We start from the raw sequence: 19,768 nt of genomic DNA on the forward strand, positions 1-19,768 counted from the left end.
GACTACTTAATGGGCCAGGGAAAGTGTCCCACAGTCTAGGGGGCACCCCCGGGTCTCCCAGGAACAGAGCAGTGGCAGCAGCAGGACTACACATGGGGAGAGTCTAGACAAGACCCCAAGGACAGCTCTGGGGGCTAAAACCCACTTTCTGCTCTGAGAGCTCTCCACTGCCCCTAGCCCTGGCGGTCTGCACTCGGGCTCCTCTTTGCTGAGATCCTCCTGGCCGGGAGATGGGAGCATCTGTCCTTGCTTCAAACTCTGTGCCACCCAGATGCAGAAAGGAAAGAGGCAACAGTAGCCAGAGAAGGTCAGCATCCGGGGGAGGCAGCAGACCAGAGAACGGCCAGTGCCGGCCAGAAATAAATCTGCATAAGAAAGCTGCCAGCAGGCAGCTCAAGGCACCTATGCCACACACCGGCACAGACCCCTCTTAATAAAATACCACAGTTAATGCTACAAGGTCACATAAGATGAAGAGATCACGATAGGAAAAGAGTAAAAAAAGGCACCCCACAGAATGAGAGCCTTTGGAGGAGGCGACGCTGGGAGAGAAGCGGAGATGCAGGGGCAGCCTGGCTGGCACTCCGACAAGGAGCTGGAGCGCCAGGCTTGTCCACGTCGCCGGTGCCACCCCCACTCCCACTCCCCTGGTGTTCATTGCACGCCCAGCACTGTCCTAAGGATGTTATACAAATCCGTTCTCCTTGAATCTTCACAACAAACCCAGCCTCCAGGACGGGCAGAAGACGAGACACCGGCAGCCCTGGGGGATCCGGGCTCACCCCCCGGCCAGGTGGCCTCTCCATTTCTCAGTTCCCTCGAACGAGAAACGAGGTCATCATGCCTCCCAGGATGGTTGTGAAGATGAGACATAATGAACTTAAGTGGCTACTCGCAGCTGCTATTAGTGTAATAATCAGATTAAAATAGCCAGGAGTGAGGAGCAGAAGAAAGTTGTAATTGAATAGAAATGGCAGCAGAGACGCCGTCAGGGGAACCGGCACAGAGCAGCCCTCCTGCGCAGGCTGGTGGCAAGAGCAGAGCCCGCGTGCGGCCGCCACTCGGTGTGTCTGTGGGCAACACGGAAATGCTGAGTTCCAGTTTCCACCTCTCCAAACGGGAGTATTAGTATGTCCTTCCTGCCGGGCTGTGGTCTGCGGGATGGCTCCTGAGTGTATTACCACAAGGAGTTCGTCTGCATGTGCAGGCCCTTCACTCCCGCTCACCCTGTTTCTCAGGTGGAATAAAACACTGGTGATTAAAGATGGCGAAACATCGAGTAGCAGGTGCCTCCTGTGGTCACCAGTAACAGGATCTGGTTAATTCAGTCTGACAGGGAAGGTTCCCTTCCCGCTCACCTCCCCAAGTCACCCCTCCACCTGTCTGGCCTTCCCTCCATGGCCAGCCAGGCCATCCCTGAAAACCCTGAAGAAAGCCTCCTTCTCCTGAGGAATGATCGCTGCCTCCCTACACAGCCATCCTTTCTCACTGGCTCACCCTGCTTAGCACTTGGCTTGTTAGGGTCACCGACATGTGCCCCAGCCCTCCCGACCGCCCTACGCTGCCAGGGTGCAAGGCCATGGCCCTACGGAGCCTGCCTCACCCGCACAGCGCTCCTCCCCGGCAGGTGCGGGAAACACGGCAGAGAGCACTTACATCCTTCCGACCTAGTAACTTTGGAATCATCACGACAGAGGTTGACATATCTTTAGATAAAAAAGTAAAACATAAAGTAAAAACAATGTCAAGCACCACAATCGTAACAAAAGATTGCAGAGCTGCCGGGGAGGGCAGGGAGAGAAGACATTCTGAGTCTGCTTTCCAAATGAGAGTTAAAGGCGTTCGAAAAGTGGTTGATTATTTTTAAATATGCGTCTTGCCTCCCTGGCCTGTCTCCCCAAAAAGCGCTTCCTGGAGAGTCGAAGCCTCAGCCCGAAGCAGGGAGGAGAGTGCGCGTCGCCTCCCGCTCCTCAGCGTCGGGCGCCCGGCAGGGGCCGTGCGGGCCGGTCTCCTTCCCGCATCCGGCTGTCCCCGGGCAGCCTCAGCCTGCGCCTCTCCCCCAGGGCGGGTGCTCCCGCCGGCCTCCCGCAGCTCGCAGGTCTGGCCTCGCGGGGGACGGTCGCGCCGGCTAACAGGCAGAGGCTAGCGGCCATCCCTCAGTGTGGGGGCTTCTGCTTGGGCTACTGCCAGGCCGATGCCCACCAAGAACCCAGAGCAGGATACTTCCTCCTTGGCCCTTCCTGACCAGAGCTCTTCCACCGGTCGCCCTGCCCTCGTCGGTGGGGAGGGGACCCCGAGGCAGAGGTCAGCTCCCCCCCGCCCCTCGCCCCCGCCCGGGCCCAGCGCGCTCACCGATCTTGGCCAGGGATGCGAGCAGGATCCACAGGGTGATCTCGAAGGGGATCTGCACGTGCGGGTAGTCCAGGGTGAACACGGGCAGCCGGCTCTCCTCCAGCGGCGTCGTCCCCGGAGCCACCACGCTCGCGGGGCTGGGCGGGCTGGCGCTGGTGCCCACGGCCCTGGCGTCCGGCAGGGTCTCGGCCAGGGCGCCCGCGGGCCCCGCTACCTGCAGGAGCAGCAGGAGCAGCAGCGGCGCGGGCGGCCCCGGCCAGCGCCGCCCGGTGCCCGCCGGCTCCATGGGCCCCGCGCGCGGCCCCTCGGCGCTCAGCGCATCGCGCCCTGAGACGCCGCCGGCCAGGTCTCCGCAGCTCGCGGCTCGGTCCCGATGCGAGCCCTCGGCCACCCTCAGCCGCCCTCCGCCCCCGGTCGCCGGCCCGTGCCCGGCCCCGGCTCGCCGACCGCAGTTGCAGGCGCGGCCCCGGGCGGCCCGCGGGCGGGGGCGGGGCGGGCGCGGCGCCCTGGCGGCGGGGCGGGAGGACGCGGGCGCCCGGCTGGGCACCGCGCACCTGGCACCTGCCCGAGCGCGCGGGCGACGGGGCCCGGGTGGCCGCGGGGGCGGCAGCTGCGCCCCCCTCCGGCCGCCACCGCGCGCCGGGACCCGCCGCCCCGGAGCCTGCGAGCAGCGGAAGGGGTCGCCGCGCCGGGCGGACGGTGGCCGCAGCTGTCCCCGCCCCGGAGGCAGCGTCGGGCGTCCATCCAGTGGAGGGGCCGGCGCGACCCACGCGTGGCGCCCTGTCCCGCGCCGGCTTCTCGGAGGGGACACCTGGCCCTCAGGGCGCTTAGGGGCGGCGCCTCAGTCTCGGGGTCAGAGGGGACGGCGAGCGGCGCAGGTGGGGCCGCTGCGGAGCTTGGGGGTGGCCGGGGGAGGTGGGGAAAGCCTCACTTTGTCTCCCCATCCCGTCCCCCAAGAGTCATCGGATCTCGTCCAGGACTTTCTGCTCCTCGACGTCCCGTGGGACTCGGGGTCCCCTGCCCTCACCGAGCCCCCCAGCCCCCACCGAACGCGCTCCTTCCCACCGGAGCTGGCTGCACGCTGCTTGCCCTTCCCTCTCCCTCCCCGGCGAGAAATAGAAACATCTTCCTCTGTTTTCAGGGTTAGAGGTGCACATGTCTGGGAGCCACAGAAATGTAGTTATTTCGTGGAAAACCGGTGGTTTGCCGGCTTAGCCCAGCTTGACCCGCTGCGCTGATTACAGGGCGGCTGCGGCGCTCAGGGAGGAGAGGAAGCGGTTCTCCTGGACCGAGAGTGTCTCCGGCAGCGCAGCCCCTTCCAAGGGCGTCGGGGACACCGCCTGCGCCCTCAGCCCGGCGTCTGAGTCTCAAGAGCGGAAAGGAGCACACACGCAGAGCCCACTGAAGCCACTGGAACAATGTTCCCTTTCAGATCAGGCAAGACAATCTGTCTCTTTTCTAAAAGTTTTAATGTGTCAAAATATGGCTGTTAAACCCCTGGCAACTCAGCATTTACAGGGTGTGTGTGTGTGCACGCGCGTGTGCGCGAGTGCGTGTGTGTGTGTGTGTGTGTGTGTGTGTGGTGTTCCCCAAAGTCCCAGCAGGGCACTGTGAGCTGTCAGCAGAGCGCACTTGAAAACTGAGCCAAGACCGAACAGAAGCCTGGAAGGCACAGTCCTCTTCGGACTTGAGAGTAACGCGGGGCCAGGGCCAGGTGAAACGGGAGAGGGCTCTGGGAGAGGGCAGGCACTCAGTTAACATTTCATACAGCGCCAGTGTTTCAAAAGAGTGCCACTGCAGGGTAAGGATGTGTTAGCTTCTTAAAAAGAACCAACGAGCTGCTTTTCTGTTCACTGGCAATGCTCACGGAAGACACGTGCTGAACATTTCCTTGTGAGAAAGGAAATAATTACTTTTTTAAAAAATTGCATATCTGTGCAAGGAACTTGTATTTTTGTTAATTAACACACAAAAAACCAGAGATACAGACATTATTGTGCCCATTTAGTGAAGAATTATAGATGCAGAAGTGTTTAAAAACAAACAAGCAAGCAAGCATACAGACTCACCCACATTTACAAGCCCAGCAGGGTCCAGGAGGCTTCAGGTCCAGGCCCCTAGCTGACAGGATTCCAGACCCCTCCGCCCCCCCAGACCAGGTGCGACAACAGCCGGTTATTTCTCAGGTGCTTTTCAATGGAATAGTGGAGAATGTTTTAAAGATTGTTCACAAAAGCAAAGTTTTATTCAGAGTAAGCAAATTAGGCCAATTCTATAACTTTAGTGAAACAATCAATAGTAGAGCAAGGGCAAATTCAGACAATAGTTTCTGGGAGTTTGAGTCACAGAACACTTTTAAAAATGATTGTGCACCATAAACAAGAAAGTGAGTGACAAGTTTGTATTTCTGGGGCCTTCCTGCCCACAGTAGCAGTAGAGATGCTAGACTGCAACATTACTTTAACTTCATGAATCTACTAGAGGCCCAGTGCATGAAATTCATGCGGGGGGTGGGGTGGTCCCCTCAGCCCAGCCTGCACCCTCTCCAATCTGGGACCCCTCGGGGGACCCCACAGGGATTGGGCCTAAACCGGCAGTTGGACATCCCTCTCGCAATCCTGGACCACTGACTCCTAATCGCTCACCTGCTGCCTGCCTGGTCGTCCCTAACTGACCCCCCCTGCTGGCCTGATCGCCCCTAACTGTCCCCTGCTGCCAGCCAGGTTGCCCCCAACTACCCCCTACCTGCTGGCCTGGTTGCCTCCCAACTGCACCCCTCCACCGGCCTGGTCACCCCTAACTGCCCCCCATGCTGGCCTGGTTGCCCCCAACTGTCCCCCTGCTGCCTTGTCGCCTCTCATAGCCCTCCCGCCATCCTGGTCGCCCCACTCAGCCTGCTGCTCAGTCGTTTGGTTGTCCCTCACTAAACCCCCTGCCGACCTGGTCGCCCCACTCAGCCTGCTGCTCAGTCGTTTGGTTGTCCCTCACTAAACCCCCTGCCAACCTGGTCGCCCCATGCAGCCTGCTGTTCAGTTGTTTGGTCGTCCCTCACTAACCCCCCTGCCAGCCTAGTCACTCCTAACTCCCCCTCCCCCCCCCGCTGGCCTGGTCACCCCCAACTGCCCCCTTTTGCTGGCCTGGTTACCCTTAAATGATCCCCCTGCCGGGCTGGTCACCCCCAACTGTCCCCCCCCGCCAGTCTAATTCCCCCCAACAGTCCCCCTGCCAGCCTGGTTGCCCCCAACTGCACCCCCTGCTGGCCTTGTCACCCCTCATGGCTCCCCCCCTCTGGCCTGGTCGCTCCATGCAGCCTGCTGTTCAATCGTTTGGTCATCCCTCACTAACCCCCCTGCTGGCCTGGTCACCCCACACAGCCTGTTCAGTCATCCTTTCAGTTGTTTCAGTTGCGACGGTTGCTTAGGCTTTTATATATAGACTAGAGGCCTGGTGCACAAAAATTTGTGCACTGAGGGGCGGGGGGGAAGAGGGGTCCCCCAGCCCGTCCTGTGCCCTCTCACAGTCTGGGACCCCTCGGGAGATAACGACCTGCTGGCTTAGGCCTGCTCCCGGGTGGCAGAGGGCAGGCCCAATCTCTAAGTGCAGCCCCTGGTCAGGCTCAGAGCAGGGTTGATTGGGGAGTTGGGGCGCCGCCCCGTCATGCACAGAGCAGGGCGGATCGGGAGGTTGCGATGCCACCCTCAGTCACGCTCAGGTTAGGGCCGATTGGGGGGTTGGGGCACCGCCCCCTGTCACACTCAAGGCAGGGTCGATGGGAGGTTGCGGTGCCACCCCCTGTCACGCACAGAGCAGGGCCGATCAGGGGGTTGGGGCGCTGCCCCCTGTCACTCACAGAGCAGGGCCGATCAGGGGGTTGGGGCGCTGCCCCCTGTCACTCACAGAGCAGGGCCGATCGGGGGTTGGGACTCCATACCCTGTCACACACAGAGCAGGGCCCATCAGGGGGTTGGGGAGCTCCCCCCTGTCACTCACAGAGTAGGGCCGGTAGGGGAGTTGGGGCACCACCCCCTGTCACACACAGAGCTGGGCGGATCAGGGGGTTGGGGCACTGCACCTTGTCACACTCAGGGCAGGGCCAATGGGGAGGTTATGGCTCTACCCTGTCACACACAGAGCAAGGCCTGCGGAGGGGGGGTTGGGGCGCCGCCCTCTATCACCCACAGAGCAGGGCCGATCAGGGGGTTGGGGTACCGCCACTGTCACACTCGGAGAAGGGCCGATGGAGAGGTTATGGCTCTACCCTGTCACACACAGAGCAGGGCCTGGGGGGTGGGGGGGTTGGGGCGCCGCACCTGTCACACACAGAGCAGGGCCAATCAGGGGGTTGGTGCGCTGCACCCTGTCAAACACAGAGCCACAGGGTAATCAGGGGATTGGGGAGATCCCCCCTATCAGGCACAGAGCAGGGCTGATCAGGGATTTGGGGTACCTTCCCCTGTCATGAACAGAGCAGGGCAGATAGGGAGGTTGTGGCCCTGCCCCCTGTCACTCACAGAGCCGCAGAGTGATCAGGGGGTTTGGGCGCTGCCCCCTGTCACTCTGATCCCGGTGCCGGGAGGCATATTACCCTTTTACTCTATAGAATAGAGGCCTGGTGCACAGGTGGGGGCCGGCTGGTTTGCCCTGAAGGGTGTCCTGGATCAGGGTGGGGATCCCCATTGGGGTGCCTGGCCAGTCTGGGTGAGGGGCTGAGGGCTGTTTTCCTGAAGCGAGTGACTGCAGCTCCCAACCACTCCTTGTTTTCTTTTTTTTTTTTTTTTTTATTCTGGGCCAGCTTTAGCTCTGAGGCCTCGCTGCTGAAAACATGGATACAATGTTGCGGTGTGGCTGGATGAATCCTGGCTGAATGAAAGCCGATTTCTGGGGTTTTGTTTAGCTTCTTATTTGCAACATAGTACATAGTTGCTTAGAGTTGCAGCTGAGAGGCAGGCAGCGGCAGGCGGGGAACGTTGGAGTCCGCAGTCACTGGAGCAAGCGAGCCTCCCTGCTCGCTTCAGTGCCTGGCTGCCAGCCGCCATCTTGGCTGACAGTTAATTTGCATATACTCACTGATTAGCCAATGAAAAGGGTAGCGGTCGTACACTAATTACCATGTTTCTCTTTTATTAGTGTAGACTAGAGGCCCAGTGCACAAAAATTTGTGCACTCGGGGGGCAGAGGGGGGGGTCCCCCAGCCAGGCCTGTGCCCTCTCACAGTCTGGGACCCCTCGGGAGATAACGACCTGCTGGCTTAGGCCTGCTCCCAGGTGGCAGAGGGCACGCCCGATCCCTAGGTGCAGCCCCTGGTCAGGCTCAGAGCAGGGCTGATTGGGGAGTTGGGGCGCTGCCCCGTCATGCACAGAGCAGGGCGGATCGGGAGGTTGCGATGCCACCCTCAGTCACGCTCAGGGTAGGGCCGATTGGGGGGTTGGGGCACCGCCCCCTGTCACACTCAAGGCAGGGTCGATGGGGAGGTTGCGGCGCCACCCCCTGTCAGGCACAGAGCAGGGCTGATCAGGGGGTTGAGGAGCTCCCCCCTGTCACTCACAGAGCAGGGCCCATCAGGGGGGTTGGTGCTCCGTACCCTGTCATTCACAGAGCAGGGCCAATCAGGGGGTTGAGAAGCTCCCTCCTGTCATGCACAGAGCAGGGCCGATAGGGGAGTTGGGGCACAGCCCCCTGTCACACACAGAGCAAGGCGGATCAGGGGGTTGGGGCGCTGTACCCTGTCACACTCAGGGCAGGGCCAATGGGGAGGTTATGGCTCTACCCTGTCACACACAGAGCAAGGCCTGTGGAGGGGGGTTGGGGCACCACCCTCTATCACCCACAGAGCAGGGCCAATCAGGGGGTTGGGGTGTCGCCACTGTCACACTCAGGGCAGGGCCGATGGAGAGGTTATGGTTCTACCCTGTCACACACAGAGCAGGGCCCGTCGTGGGGCGGGGGGGGGCTTGGGGCACCACACCGTGTCACACACAGAGCCGCAGGGCAATCAGGGGGTTGGTGCGCTGCACCCTGTCAAACACAGAGCCGCAGGGCAATCAGGACATTGGGGAGCTCCCCCCTATCAGGCACAGAGAAGGGCTGATCAGGGATTTGGGGTGCCTTCCCCTGTCACGAACGGAGCAGGGTGGATAGGGTGGTTGTGGCCCCGCCCCCTGTCACACACAGAGCCGCAGGGCGATCAGGGGGTTTGGGCGCTGCCCCGTCACGCTGATCCTGGTGCCAGGAGCCTCGCTGCTCCGCTGATCCCGGTGCTGGGAGGCATATTACCCTTTTACTATATAGGATATAGGCTTGGTGCATGGGAGAGGCTGGCTGGTTTGACCTGAAGGGTGTCCAGGATCAGGGTGGGGGTCCCCACTGGGGTGCCTGGCCAGTCTGGGTGAGGGGCTAAGGGCTGTTTTCCGCCTGGCGAGTGACTAAAGCTTCCCACTGCTCCTTGTTTTCTTTTCTTTTCTTTTTTTTTTATTCTGGGCCAGCTTTAGCTCTGAGGCCTCGCTGCTGAAAACATCGATACAATGTTTCGGTCCAGCTGGGTTTCAGTCCGGCTGGTTTCTGGGGTTTTGTTTAGCTTCTTATTTGCAGCATAGTACATAGTTGCTTAGACTTGCAGCTGAGAGGCCGGAAAGTGAGGCAGGGAACGTTGGAGTCCGCAGCAAGCAAGTCTCATGCTCGCTTCAGTGCCTGGCTGCCGGCCGCCATCTTGGCTGACAGTTAATTTGCATATACTCACTGATTAGCCAATGAAAAGGGTAGCGGTCGTACGCTAATTACCATGTTTCTCTTTTATTAGTGTAGATACTGTTAGGTCGCCCAAGGAAGAACGCATGAGGCCAGAATGGTGAAGGATTATGAATTTATTCACTCATTCACACACCCGGTGGCTGAACCTGGATGGCTCCAGCACCCCAGTGACGGGAGCCGACGGTTTTTAAAGGACTTTTGGCGGGCTATATCTGGGCGGAGAATTCTCTGTGCAGGTTCGGATTCTGGGCAGTCAGAGGGGAGATACAATGGTCTTAGCAAGTGGATTGTGGTCTAGGCAAGTGCAATGTCCATTGTGAAGTGGCCTAAAAGCCAGTTCCCAGGGGAGGGGTATTGATTCAATAGTTCGATCAAACCTAACATTCCAGCCTTTTTGTTTTATAGAATAGGGACGAAGGTCAAATCTTCTGTAATTACTTCCTGCTAAGTCTGGACATTGAGATCACAGGGGGTTGGCCTTTGATTGTAGTCAGCTGGAATGTTGAATAGATTCCTCCTGGTGGAGCGAGAGGTCGAAGCAGTATGATCTCCCCGAGAGACTGGTTGGTGAAGGCTTAAAAGCCGTCCTGAAGGAAAGATGAAAAATGGCACAGAATACACGGGTCAAAAACGAGGATGAGGAAGAGGAGTGTTAGTGGTCCCATGAAGGGAAGTAGATGCCAATCTATTTCCTTTAGCCAGCAGGCCCATGGATTTGATTGCAGTTCCCTGATCTTTGCGGCATCCCTGAGGAGGCCGGACTCATTGTCACAGAAACAACATTCTTCCTCCAGAAAGAGGCACAGGCCCCCTTTCTCCGCTGTTAGGAGACCCAGTCCTCTTCTGCTCTGGGGGTGACAGCGGCCAGTGAGGCTCTCTGATCCTGACTGTGAACCAAGCTTTTGGCAATGTCATCTAGGCTTTCTTGTAGGTTCTGAGACAGGATTTCAAAATATGTTGAGTAGTGGTTAGGCCCCTAGGACAGTTCCAACCCCTGCTGTGATGCCGAGGGTTTTGAGGAGAGGGATTATCTGGACTGCCCTTTTGTGTCGGATATGGTGGGTTACTGGGACAGGGAAAGCCTGGTTATCAGGGGGCTACGTCTATGTTGGGTGAGAGATAGACGAAGGTACAGGTTTCTGTCCAGTTGGTGGGGAGACAGGTGTATGTGTTCTCCCCACAGAGAAAGGAAAATCCCTGATCATGGAGACAAGCTGAAAGGTATAGGGAGAAGAGGTGACTAAAGGGTATGAGGTTCCCTTTCCAGGTTCTACACTCCAAGCTGAGAGGGTGGTTGCCATGGCACTACCGTTAAGGGGTGACAGATGAGTGGTTGAGAGTCTATTGCAGTGAAAGTGGGAGGGAATTCTAGGATGGGCTGTTATCCAAGAGAAAAGCAAAATGGAGGGAAAGGAGCAGTTGAAGCCTGGGACCTGCATGGCTGGATAAGAAGTAAGACTGGCTGTAGGAAATAACCATTGGCTTCCGGGGAGACCTGGGACTCAACCCATTGGGACCAATGCCGTTTGGTAGTTCTAGGTTAACTGTGGTGTTGCAGGCTGATGATGGGAGCTGGCCTTTTGTTATATTGCCCTGTGACCTTGTAAAGCATAAAGGGGCTTGGATGATTAGTGGGGTGTGTAGAGTGTTAGGACCTGTGACGGGAGGGAGGAAGGAGCTACCTTAGTAGGAGATTGCATATAAGTACGGAAAAGGAGGGAAGCTTGATTTGCCTGGGCTGTAGGATAATTACCTAGAAGGGTGTCTGCCTTTTTGAGAAATATAGTTCCCTTTCCCTTCTTATAAGCCAGAGTGGTTTTTGCCTGATTGCATCTCTTGTTTGGGATAGGGATGGTGGTGGATGCTGAAGAGGAGAGGGAAAGGCAGAGCCAGCAGTCCCTGGCTAAGGAGGGAATGGGCGAGGTTAAATGTTGGTTGGAGATGAGCGGAGGTGAGAAAGTTCCTTATGGGTGTAGGAGAGGAAAGCTGGAATAGGATGAGAAGAAGAGCTAATCCCCACTTCCAGGGTCTGGATTGCCCCAAGTGGGGAAAGGTATGTTTGGGATCTAGAAAGAAGGAAATCTTGCCCTATGGATAATCCAAGTCCCTTTGTAGAAGGCAGTCCCATGGAAAGGTGAGAGTCCTGATGTGAAGGGAGAGGGGGCAGTAGCTAGGACCTGGAGGATTTGTACTGGGAGAGGTGGGCTTTCAGGGAAGTCAGGGTATTAGGGTACATAGGGAGCACCTCATTCATCCTCTTCCTCTGGGATGGGGGTAAGGCGAGGTGTGGTGGGCCCGACCTGGTGGCTGTAATCTTAGGGGACTCCAGCTCCTGTGATGGAGGTGTTCCTAAGATGGGTTTAGTCTGGGAAGGTGGAACCATGGGGTGTGTGCTGAGAGTTTAGTTGCAATTGGGGTGGTGAAGAGCATCTGATAAGGGCCTTGCCTTCAGCACTATGAATTATGATGGGTTTCCTTTAGGAGGAGTAGGGGGATGTCTCCTGTAAAAGATCAAGGGAGGATCTGATCAGCATGTTCTTCAGTAATTGTCTGATGAGATTTAAAATGCAGACATAGTCTCTGTGGAAGGGAAGTTTCTGAATAAGAAAGGTCTTCTGTACATGAGTTCAAAGGAACTAAGAAAGGAGGGTGCATGAGGGAATTGCCCTGATGTGCATATAGGCTAGAGATACCAGAGTAGTTTAAGGTTCTTTAGTTTTAAGAAGAACTAAATTAGTTAGGTGGGACTTAATTAAGAATTTGCCTTTTCTACCTTGCCTAAGATTGGGGCTGGTAGGGAATGTACGTTCCACTGGATGTTCAGAGTGAAGGAGACTTGTTGAGTTATTTGAGATATGAAAGCAGGTCCATTATCTGACTAGAGGCCCGGTGCACAAAATTTGTGCACTGGGGGGGGGAGGGGTGCGTCCCTCAGCCTGGCCTGTGCCCATTTGCAGTCCAGGACACCTTGGGGGATGTCCACCTGTTGACTTAGGCCCACTACCCAGGAGATCAGGCTTAAGCTTGCAGTCAGACATCCTTCTGGCAGCCAGGGAGCCCTTGGGGGATGTCCGACTAAAGGCTTAGGCCCCCAAGGGATCAGGCCTAAACTGTTAGTTGGACATTCTTAGTGCTGCCATGGAGGTGGGAGAGGCTCCTGCCACCACCTCTGCACTGGCCAGCCATGAGCCAGCTTCTGGTTGAGTTGCACTACTCCTCGGTCTGACCTAAACCCTAGAGATTAGTACTTCATTTTACAACTTTTTCTCGGTTTATAGGCAGCAGCAAACTCAGACCATACAGTCGGGTATGCGAGAAATGTTGCTTTCTTTATTGTTTAGTAACCAAACCTAACTTCAACTTCAGCCCCCATTCTGCCAAGTGAAAAAACAAAAACAAAATATTAGTTAACTTAGGTTCCCCACCCCCTTCTCTGGAGTTGTACTTCCATGTCAGACAGTTTATATCTCAGGCAGAGGTGCCAAAGAACTGAGCAGGGTCAAGGACATCTGGACCTCAGTCTTCTGTCTGGACTGGCCCCCACCCAGTGCCCTTGACCCTCACCTGACCCTCACCTCAGAGCTCAAGTCCATGCCGACCCCTGGTATATTCTCCTTATCTGGGCCTTGAGGCCTCTTGAGTCCAATTCGCTCTCTCCCTCCCTCCCTACCACCTTCTCTCTCTCACACAAAGAGGAATTGGGCTTTCTGGGGTGAGGTCCTCTGACACCTCATCAGCCCCATTTCACAGACACCATCTTGGTGCCTGGGTCACGGCCACAAAGCTGTGTGGCTGCTCTCAGACCCTCCGTCTCCTGCTGCCTTAGGGAGTGACTCAGCGGGAGGGGAGGGTCACAGTCCTTTTACACGGCTGCCAACAAACACTCAGTGTTCCTTCCCTCTAGTTCTCCTTCTCCTCCTCACCCCAGTCCAGGCACGTCTATGTGCAGGGCAGGGGAGGGTGGGAGGCAGGCGTGTCTCTGACCCAGCACACAGGCTTCCAGATCCACTGCTCCCCCAGGAGGCCTTCCACTCTCTGGACCTTGACACCCAGAACCTGTCCCCTCTCAGCTGCAGGTCTTTGCCCGCAGTGGTCAAGTCTGTTGAGAGCAGTGGTTCTCAACCTTTGGCTGCACATTAGAATCACCTGGGAATCTTTTTAAAATTCTGATTTCTGGGCCTCATCCTCCGGAAATTCTGTTTCTTTGTTACTAATGTTGTGGCCTCACCCCATAACAAAGAAACAGAATTTCCAGAGGATGAGGCCCAGAAATAAGGATTTAAAAAGATTCCCAGGTGATTCTAATGTGCAGCCAAGGTTGAGAACCACTGGTTTAGAGGCTTGAAGTCAAGAAGTGCCTCTTTGTTCTCTGCTTTCTGGAGGCGGTCAGCGTGGAACATTCCTGCCCTGGATTGGGGAGGGGTCTCTGGGTGTTAAGAATACCAGGAGGGGGAGCATAGACTCCTCCTAGAGCTCTGAGATGGGAAAGGCAGCACCCCCTCACCTCTAACCCCAGGACGTTTCTATAGAAGCAGAAGCCTCATCCTGTGCAGGGGCCTGTGCTGGCTGCCTCAGTTACTCAGACAACGAATTTTATGAACTTCTTTTCCCCACTGCAGTAGCTGCTTCTTTTGTTCTTTCTCGCATTTTTCATTAGCTACTAAATCGCCCCTGTGGCTGCAAACCTGTTGTGCCTGACTCAGCCAGAGGGGGGCTATGGGAGCTGTGCAGGGACAGGGGAAGGGGGAGGCGGGCCGGGCCTGCAGGGAGGGTCAGTGGTGCCTGCCAGGCTGTCTCAGAGGATGTGGCTTAGGTTAGGTCCTGTCCTTGGAGACTTTAGGAGGGGAGGCCGTGTCCTCTGCTCCCCACCTTGACTCAGGGGTGGAAGTTCTCCTTGCTCTCTGGCCTCATAACTCAGTGGATCATGGTGGCATGTGGCAGGCAGGCGGCTTCTGTGGCTGCACACGGGTACTGGCCTGAGGTTTCTGCGGCTGCACACGCTGTGGGCAGGAGGCTTCTGTGGCTGCACACAGGCGTGAGCAGGTGGCTTCTGTGGCTGCATACACTGTGGGCAGGCGGCTTCTGTGGCTGCACACGCTGTGGGCAGGCGGCTTCTGCGGCTACACACGGGTGTGGGCAGGGGGCTTCTGCAGCTACACACGGGCGCCAGCCTGCAACCTGGGACCAGATCAGGTCACAGGCGGTGGGCAGGCGGCTTCTGGGTCTGCCGCATGGGGGCCTGGATGGCAGCTGGCAATGGTGGCTCACACTGTCCCGCCCTGCCTGCAGTGTGCAAATTAGCCACCATCTTGGATGGCAGTTAATTTGCATATGGTGCGATTAGCCAATCGGAAGCATGTTGGAGGGTTAATTACCCTTTTTGTCTATTATTAGATAGGATTTTAGTGAGGTGGGGAGGCCGAATCTGGGAAAGATATGCTGAATGGGAGCTGTGTGACCTCAGAGGACGATTTTAGGGGAATGCTTCTGCCCAGCCTGAGAAGGTGTCTACTAGAGTTAAGAGATACTTGGTTTTTTAAATAGGGGGCATGTGAGTGCAGTCAATCTACCAGTCTTGTCCAGGGATTTGTCCCCTTGACTGATGAGTGGGAAAAGAAGGAGGTCTACCCTGTCCTTGGGGAGATACTGAGTAACAAGTGGAACCGGTTTTGGTGATACCTTGCAGTAGGAAGGCTAGGCTAGGACATGTGATGAGGGGTTTTAGGAGTTGTGAGTGTATCCTATACGTAGGGAATTGTGAATAGCCCATAAGATATCATGGGCCTGTCCCTGGGGAAGGATATATTTTCCCTGAAATTTTAACCATGGATCTTCCTGAGTGGTCCCAAGAGCTAAAAGGGACTGAAGTTCTTCTGGAGTGTATTTGGGTGTTATATGGGGTGTAGCTGAGAGTTGGGGGGACAGGGGCTTCTCCTGAGCCACTGTCTTGGCCTCCTGGTCTGCTCTGTTATTTCCCTGTATTACGGGATCATTCCTGACTCAGTGTCCTTTGCAGTGTATGAGCTTTAAGAAGGCGAGAAAAGGAGAGAGAGGTCCCTAAATACCAAGGCTTGTTGAGGCTTTCAGTGTTAGTGTCCAGGACTGGGAATGAGCATGAAAATGAAGAAAGTCTAGGCTCAGATATAAGGACTTAGGCAATGGGAGCGCCTGGGCGGCTGCTTTAGCTCACTCAGAGAGAAAGGATCTCTTTGATGTCAGGGTGACCAGGTCCTGACTCACTGGACAGCACAAACCTTCTACCCACTCACAAATAACCAGCTCTAGCCAAAAAGTAAACAGCCAGCATTTATATTTATGAACACACTTTAACCACACCCTTACTTTCAAGAAAATATACAGTCAACAAAGTACAAGAGACCTTCTGTAATAAAAACTAAGAGCAGGCGAATTAAAACATGTCTAGCAGTCAGTGTTTCAGTATTGTATGCTATTTAAAAATATTTAGATGTTTATCATTTTACCCAGCAATGCTCCAAAACCTTTAAGTTACCAAAGACTTTGGAAAATTATGTGTGGGCACATGAGGCTGGAGAAAAGGTGGGGGGCAGGGAGGAGAGAGCAGGCCCAGCAGGCTGTTCCCAGGCCTCTAGCCACTTGGACTTAAAACTGCCACATTTTTCCTTCGAGATAACAGGCTAAGGTTTGGGTGATAATGAGTTCAGCTTCTGATAGTAGCTGGGCTGTTAAGTAAGCATTCGTAGTGTTGCAGTAAAGAAAGTTGTTTTTTGGGAAGGGGGATGGGGGGTGAGAAGGCACTGAGGTCAGAGCAGTTTTCAGAGCATTAATGGGGTGAGAATGCAGCCTTGGGATCTAAAGGTTCACCTGAATGGTCCCTTCGCTGTGTCATAGAGCGGCTTTGCAAGAAGACTACAGTTGGGAACCAGAGGTAAGAGAACCCAGCGAGCCTGAGAAAGGAGAATATTTCTTGTTCAGAAGAGGGAACAGTTGTGGAGGAGATAAGGAAATCAGGCATTTACAGTCCAAGGAATGGCCTCATGAGGTGAGAGAAACTGAGGTAGGTGACTGTGGTTTGGGACAACTGGGCTTTATGAGGGGATGTACTAGGCATTGAGGTAGAACTAGAAAAGAGTGAATGGGGGGATTTAGTAAGATGCAGTGTAGAGGTGAAGTGGCTAATGGCTGTGAGACTAATTTGTCAACCTCATAATAGAGACTGAGGAGGAGACAAAGGTCCCAGTGAATTCGGGGAGGGCAGAATAAGTGGCCCCAGTGTCGATTAAAAAGGAGATTGGCTTACCTGTCACCCCAATCATTATGTGAGGCTCTGTCCTGGGGATGTAACTCTGTGGGGTCTTGTCAGGGCCTGGGCGCTTCTGTCTTTGGGATCATTTGAAGCATGGGCCTGGAGGAGGCTTAGCCCCTGACTTACCCTCGGTAGGATGACCGGCACTTCATTTGGGGTTCATGAGGCGGTGGCTAGCCGCTTCTGGGCCTCAGCCTGGGCCTGATCTCACTTTTGTTTTTGGGTTTGGGTCTTCTCATCTCTATTATTGAAGATGTTAAAGGCCAGGTTAACGAGGTCTTTTTGAAAAGTTTGTGGACCTCTGTCCACTTTTCGAAGTTTACGGTGTGTGTTGGGGTGCTGATTGGGATATAAAAGGGTGTTCAGAAGAAGGGCTCCCTCAGGGAGGTGGGGGTCTAAGGTGGTAAATTTCTGTAAGGCCTCTGTGAGGTGGGAGAAAAAGAGAGCTTGGTTTTCGTTGAGGCCCTGAGTGATTTCATTAAATTTGTCATAATTGACCATCTATGGGCAGCCTTTCTGAGTCTGGCAATGAGAAAGGTGATTATACGGCTATAGAGCCGGTGCCTTGGGGAAGAAACCTGATAGTCCCATCTCGGGTCAGTTCAGGGGACTTCTTCAGCGCCAACCGGGTTGGACACTGAGTCCTGTGGTGGACACTGAGGCCTTGCCGTGGTCCTGAGCTGCTGGCCAGATGCGCTCCTTCTCCTCTGGGGTGAGAGAGGAGGACAGGAGGATATAGATATTGTGCCAGACCAGGTCATAGGACTGGGTCAGGTATTTAAATTCCTTAGTAAAAGTATCAGGTCGGTGGGAAAAGACCTGAGATGCCTCTCAATCTGTGTGAGTTCAGACACAGAGAGTGGGATGTAGACTCGGACTATCCCCTCAGTTCCTGCTGCCTCCCTCAGGGGTGGCTTGGGTGTGGGAACAGAAGAGCCTATTGAGGAAGGTAATCTTTGGGTGGCCCAAGAGCAAGTGTTAGGTAGGAAAAGGCTGTTTTGAAGCTTGTGTTCTTGGGATTTGGGCTTTCAGGGGCTGAAGGAGAAGGTGGTTGCTGGTTAGCAAGGTCTGTGTTTTGGGAATCTACTGCAGGTGAGGGAAGGGGATGGAGGTCAGTGGTCTGCTGGGTCAAAAGTAGATTCAGAATCAGAAGTGTTAGGGGGCGATGTTTTGTGGGAAGGAGAAAGATCTGATGGGTAGAGCAGAACTGAGAGAGAGGATTGGGACTGGAGGGTGAAAAAGGCCTGGACGGAGGGAATCTCTGACCATTTTCCATTGCGGTGACAGTAATTATGTAAGTTGCTCAGTGTGTTAAAATGGAAAGTACCATTTTCCGGCCATTGAGACTTACCATCTAGTTTAAGTTGTGGCCAAACAGTGTTACAGAATAAAGTGAGGTGGTTGGGCATGATCTCCCCCGAGAGTGTGCAGAGGGAGTGGGCGTGGCCCACGAGAGAGGAAGGGTGAGTGACAGACCACAAATCCAAAGGTGACTGTTTAGGGCCGGCGTCCCTGCTGCTAAACAAATCACCATGAGAAACCAGAGGTGACCCTCTGGACTGGGAGTCCCCAATGCAGAAGGACCCAAAGCCGAATGGCTGAGAAGGCTTCTGGCCTAGCGCTAGGACTTTCGAGGCGAGAGACTTCCGAGAAGGCAGTGAGAGAGAGGGCAGAGGACTCGGGATGAGGGGAACTGTGGGACGTCACTTGCCTAGAGAAGATTGGCTGGTGTGGGATGGAGCGTCAGCAATGGAGAAGGAAGGTTCCCAATCGGGAGTCCTCCTTGGCTGGCTGGGTAGGGGGTGGGGGGTGAGGGAGGGAGGAGGGGGGATGGTATAAGGCAGCCGTGGGAAAACTACGGCCCTCGGGCCAGATCCAGACCGTTTGAAATGAATAAAACAAAACAAACAAAAAAAGACCGTACCCTTTTATGTAATGATGTCTACTTTGAATTTATATTAGTTCACACAAACACTCCATCCATGCTTTTGTTCCGGCCCTCCGGTCCAGTTTAAGAACCCATTGTGGCCCTCGAGTCAAAAAGTTTGCCCACCCCTGGTATAAGGGCAGAAGACCTGATTGCGGCTGGCAATCGAGTCACCTGAGTAGGATTCAGAGGTAAGCCCAGGTTGAGCTGCTGCTGCCTGCTCCTCCCCGAGTAGCAAACTCAGGGTGACTGAACCCAGGACAATGGCTTCCCTTCCCTGTGGAATCCTCCCGGTATTGGCACCTAATGTTAGGTCGCCCAAGGAGGAACGCATGAGGCCAGAATGGTGAGGGATTATGAATTTATTCGCTCATCCGCACACCAGGTGGCTGAGCCTGGATGGCTCCAGCACCCCAGTGACGGGAGCCGACGGTTTTTAAAGGACTTTTGGCGGGCTGTTTCTGGGTGGAGAATTCTCTGTGCAGGTTCGGATTCTGGGCAGTCAGAGGGGAGAGACAATGGTCTTAGCAAGTGGATTGTGGTCTAGGCAAGTGCAATGTCCATTGTGAAGTGTCCAGTTCCCAGGGGAGGGGTATTGTTCAGTTACATATACTAGGTAGTTAACTTTTCCTTACATTTGGAAAAATACTTTTTTATTTATTTTTATAAATGGAAGATAAGGACTTAGTTTAAACACGCACATGCTCTTTTCATCTTTTCCAGAAAGCAAATCTTTACATCTTTTCCGGAAAGAGGTAAATTACACCTCTTTTAGGTGTAATTTCTTTTAGCTAAACAGACTTAGCTGAGCCACTTCCTCACAAGTCCTGTGATGAGAAGCTCTGAAACAACCAATGCCACCCATGACCCCCAGGCGTCACGCAGGGGAGATCCTGTCTCCAGCAAGTGAAACGTCTTTCGAGGCTCTCATTGCCATTTGGAATGACTGATATCCTGCAATGGCTCACCTGATTTGACTTCTGCCTCTTACTCCCACTACCTCACTCCCCTTCCCAAGCCCCTCAGTGCTCTGTGAACTCTGACTGATTGTGTGCGCATGCTCCCTCTCACCTTAGGGCTTTTGCACATTCTGTTCCCTGTACAGGGGAAACTTTTTCCTCTCTGCCCTTGACCTTATTAACTCCCCCTGGGGTCTCAACTCAGAGGTAACTGACTCAAGGAACTCTCACCTGGCACCTGACTGTCTGGACTAATCAGAGTCCCCATTTATGCCCTTTGCTATCTCCTAATACCTTCCTTCTTAGCACTTAATAGTTTTATTTCTCCTGCGAGGCTGAAAGCTCTTTTATCCTTAGCTCTTAGCGTAGTGCCCAGAGTTCAGTAAGTGCCCGCTAAGAGCCATTGGTAAATAAGTGTGTGATTGCCCAGAATCCACAGCTCTCACCGGGGGGTGGGCGGCAGGCCCCTCAGGCTGCGCCAGTTGCAGGGTGGCTACC

General features: G+C 55.0%; 1 protein-coding gene and 1 long non-coding RNA gene across 2 annotated transcripts in view; one reads left to right on the forward strand and one right to left on the reverse strand.

Moving 5' to 3' along the window:
* Positions 1–2,638, reverse strand: part of SLC9A2 (solute carrier family 9 member A2) — a 123,476-nt gene extending 120,838 nt beyond the window's left edge. Inside the window, exon 1 of the mRNA XM_070429772.1 lies at positions 2,353–2,638. Within this exon, the coding sequence (XP_070285873.1) occupies positions 2,353–2,638 (286 nt within the window). The remainder of the gene's footprint in view (positions 1–2,352) is intronic.
* A 518-nt stretch (positions 2,639–3,156) lies between these two features.
* The window catches only part of LOC139019525 (uncharacterized), a 29,395-nt gene continuing 12,783 nt past the window's right edge, over positions 3,157–19,768 (forward strand). Inside the window, exons 1-2 of the long non-coding RNA XR_011473122.1 lie at positions 3,157–3,230; positions 3,597–3,789. This is a non-coding gene — a long non-coding RNA (uncharacterized lncRNA). The remainder of the gene's footprint in view (positions 3,231–3,596; positions 3,790–19,768) is intronic.

Source organism: Myotis yumanensis, unplaced genomic scaffold, assembly GCF_028538775.1.
Source record: "Myotis yumanensis isolate MYYU_CA2020_CCGP unplaced genomic scaffold, mMyoYum1.0.hap1 SCAF_11, whole genome shotgun sequence".
NCBI classification, from domain to species: domain Eukaryota; kingdom Metazoa; phylum Chordata; class Mammalia; order Chiroptera; family Vespertilionidae; genus Myotis; species Myotis yumanensis.